Source organism: Sinocyclocheilus anshuiensis, unplaced genomic scaffold (genome assembly GCF_001515605.1).
Source record: "Sinocyclocheilus anshuiensis isolate Anshui unplaced genomic scaffold, SAMN03320099.WGS_v1.1 scaffold466, whole genome shotgun sequence".
Lineage (NCBI taxonomy): Eukaryota > Metazoa > Chordata > Actinopteri > Cypriniformes > Cyprinidae > Sinocyclocheilus > Sinocyclocheilus anshuiensis.
The window spans coordinates 752,382-753,616 of NW_015544159.1; the positions used below are offsets into that span (position 1 = coordinate 752,382).

General features: G+C 41.1%; 1 protein-coding gene across 5 annotated transcripts in view; it reads right to left on the bottom strand.

Moving 5' to 3' along the window:
- Positions 1-155: 155 nt before the first annotated feature.
- The window catches only part of LOC107695532 (inositol polyphosphate multikinase-like), a 20,443-nt gene continuing 19,363 nt past the window's right edge, over positions 156-1,235 (bottom strand). For 2 of the 5 annotated variants that reach the window (XM_016495483.1, XM_016495481.1), the window contains exon 6: positions 156-1,002. In XM_016495483.1, coding sequence (XP_016350969.1) covers positions 470-1,002 — 533 coding nt within the window. In that variant the 3' untranslated portion in view covers positions 156-469. Of the gene's footprint in view, positions 1,032-1,235 lie in introns of all 5 variants that reach the window. The other 3 variants (XM_016495482.1, XM_016495486.1, XM_016495484.1) reach the window with 3 other exon arrangements.

Sequence of the window (1,235 nt, forward strand, 5' to 3'; positions counted from 1 at the left end):
CTAAAAAAAAAAAAAAAAAAGAGATAAAATTCACAATTCAACAGGTCTGAAACAGGCAGGGTCATACTGGCAGCATATGCGAAAGAAACGTCAAATATATTTTCCTATATCTTCACTCATCAAATTCCTATTTTCAATAACATTGATTTAAAAAAAAAATTAAATAATAAAAAGAAAAAAAAATCCTGCAATGGCTCTGGAAACAGGAACTAATATGCAATATCTGAGGCATAATATGATGAGAGTGTTTCTTCTTTTGTCTGGATAAATATACAAGCATTATAGATTCATTTACCTGAGTAAGATATCATAAACTATATAAAGCTGTTAAAAGACTAAAGCACATACATTAGACGAAGGATTACAAACATGTTACTTCACTGATGGTGTAGGTAGTGCAGATTAGAGAAAGGCGTGTAGGGCGGACATGAAAGTGGCTACAAAATTCATACCTTCAAGAACCGTTCCATCACTCCTCCAGAATCTGATGCAGGACCTTCAGTAGGTTCTTCAGGCCATAGATGTAACCCTGGTCAGGAACGTCACTAGGGAAGACATGTGCAAAGTCAATCATCTTTACCTCCACGTCACTGACCGTTTCCTGTCCCGCTTCGCTCTTGCTCTCCTTCCTGTCCTCTTCCAGTCTTGCCAAGCCGCGGTTGCCTTTGGGCTGCTGTGAGGAGCTCCAAACGCCGTTGTCCTGTTTGGCTTGGTAGTGGCTCCGGGCCCAGCTTTTCTTGTGCAGGGAGTATATCGTAGAGAGGCTCTGATTGATGTTGTTGTTCTGCTCACAGGCCTCGGGTGCGATCTGGCTATCCCGAAGGCTCTGGGAGACAAGACTGGGCGCACAGATGCCCTCGTAGACGAAGAGCAGAGAGCTTGCATAAAAGTTGAACCGACTCTGGCCCTCAAACCACTGAAGGATCTTCTGGACTTTGAGAATGCTGGCAGTGATGGCGTCTTTGCGAAGAATGTCGCCGTTGTAGAAGAACTTGGATAAACCTGCAGTACAATGAGGATGTTGTTCATAACTGAATTAAGATCAGTCAGGAAACAAGCACAGAAGATGTCGAATGATTTATACTGTGACAGTCAATCTGAAACTATTTCAATCTTATATGCAGGCCATGTATCTGGCCCAGTTGACATACCAATGAAAATATACCTTTACACAAATTTGCAATGGACAAAATGTAAATCGGTTCTTTCAACCAATTAAAAAAAAAAAAAAAAAA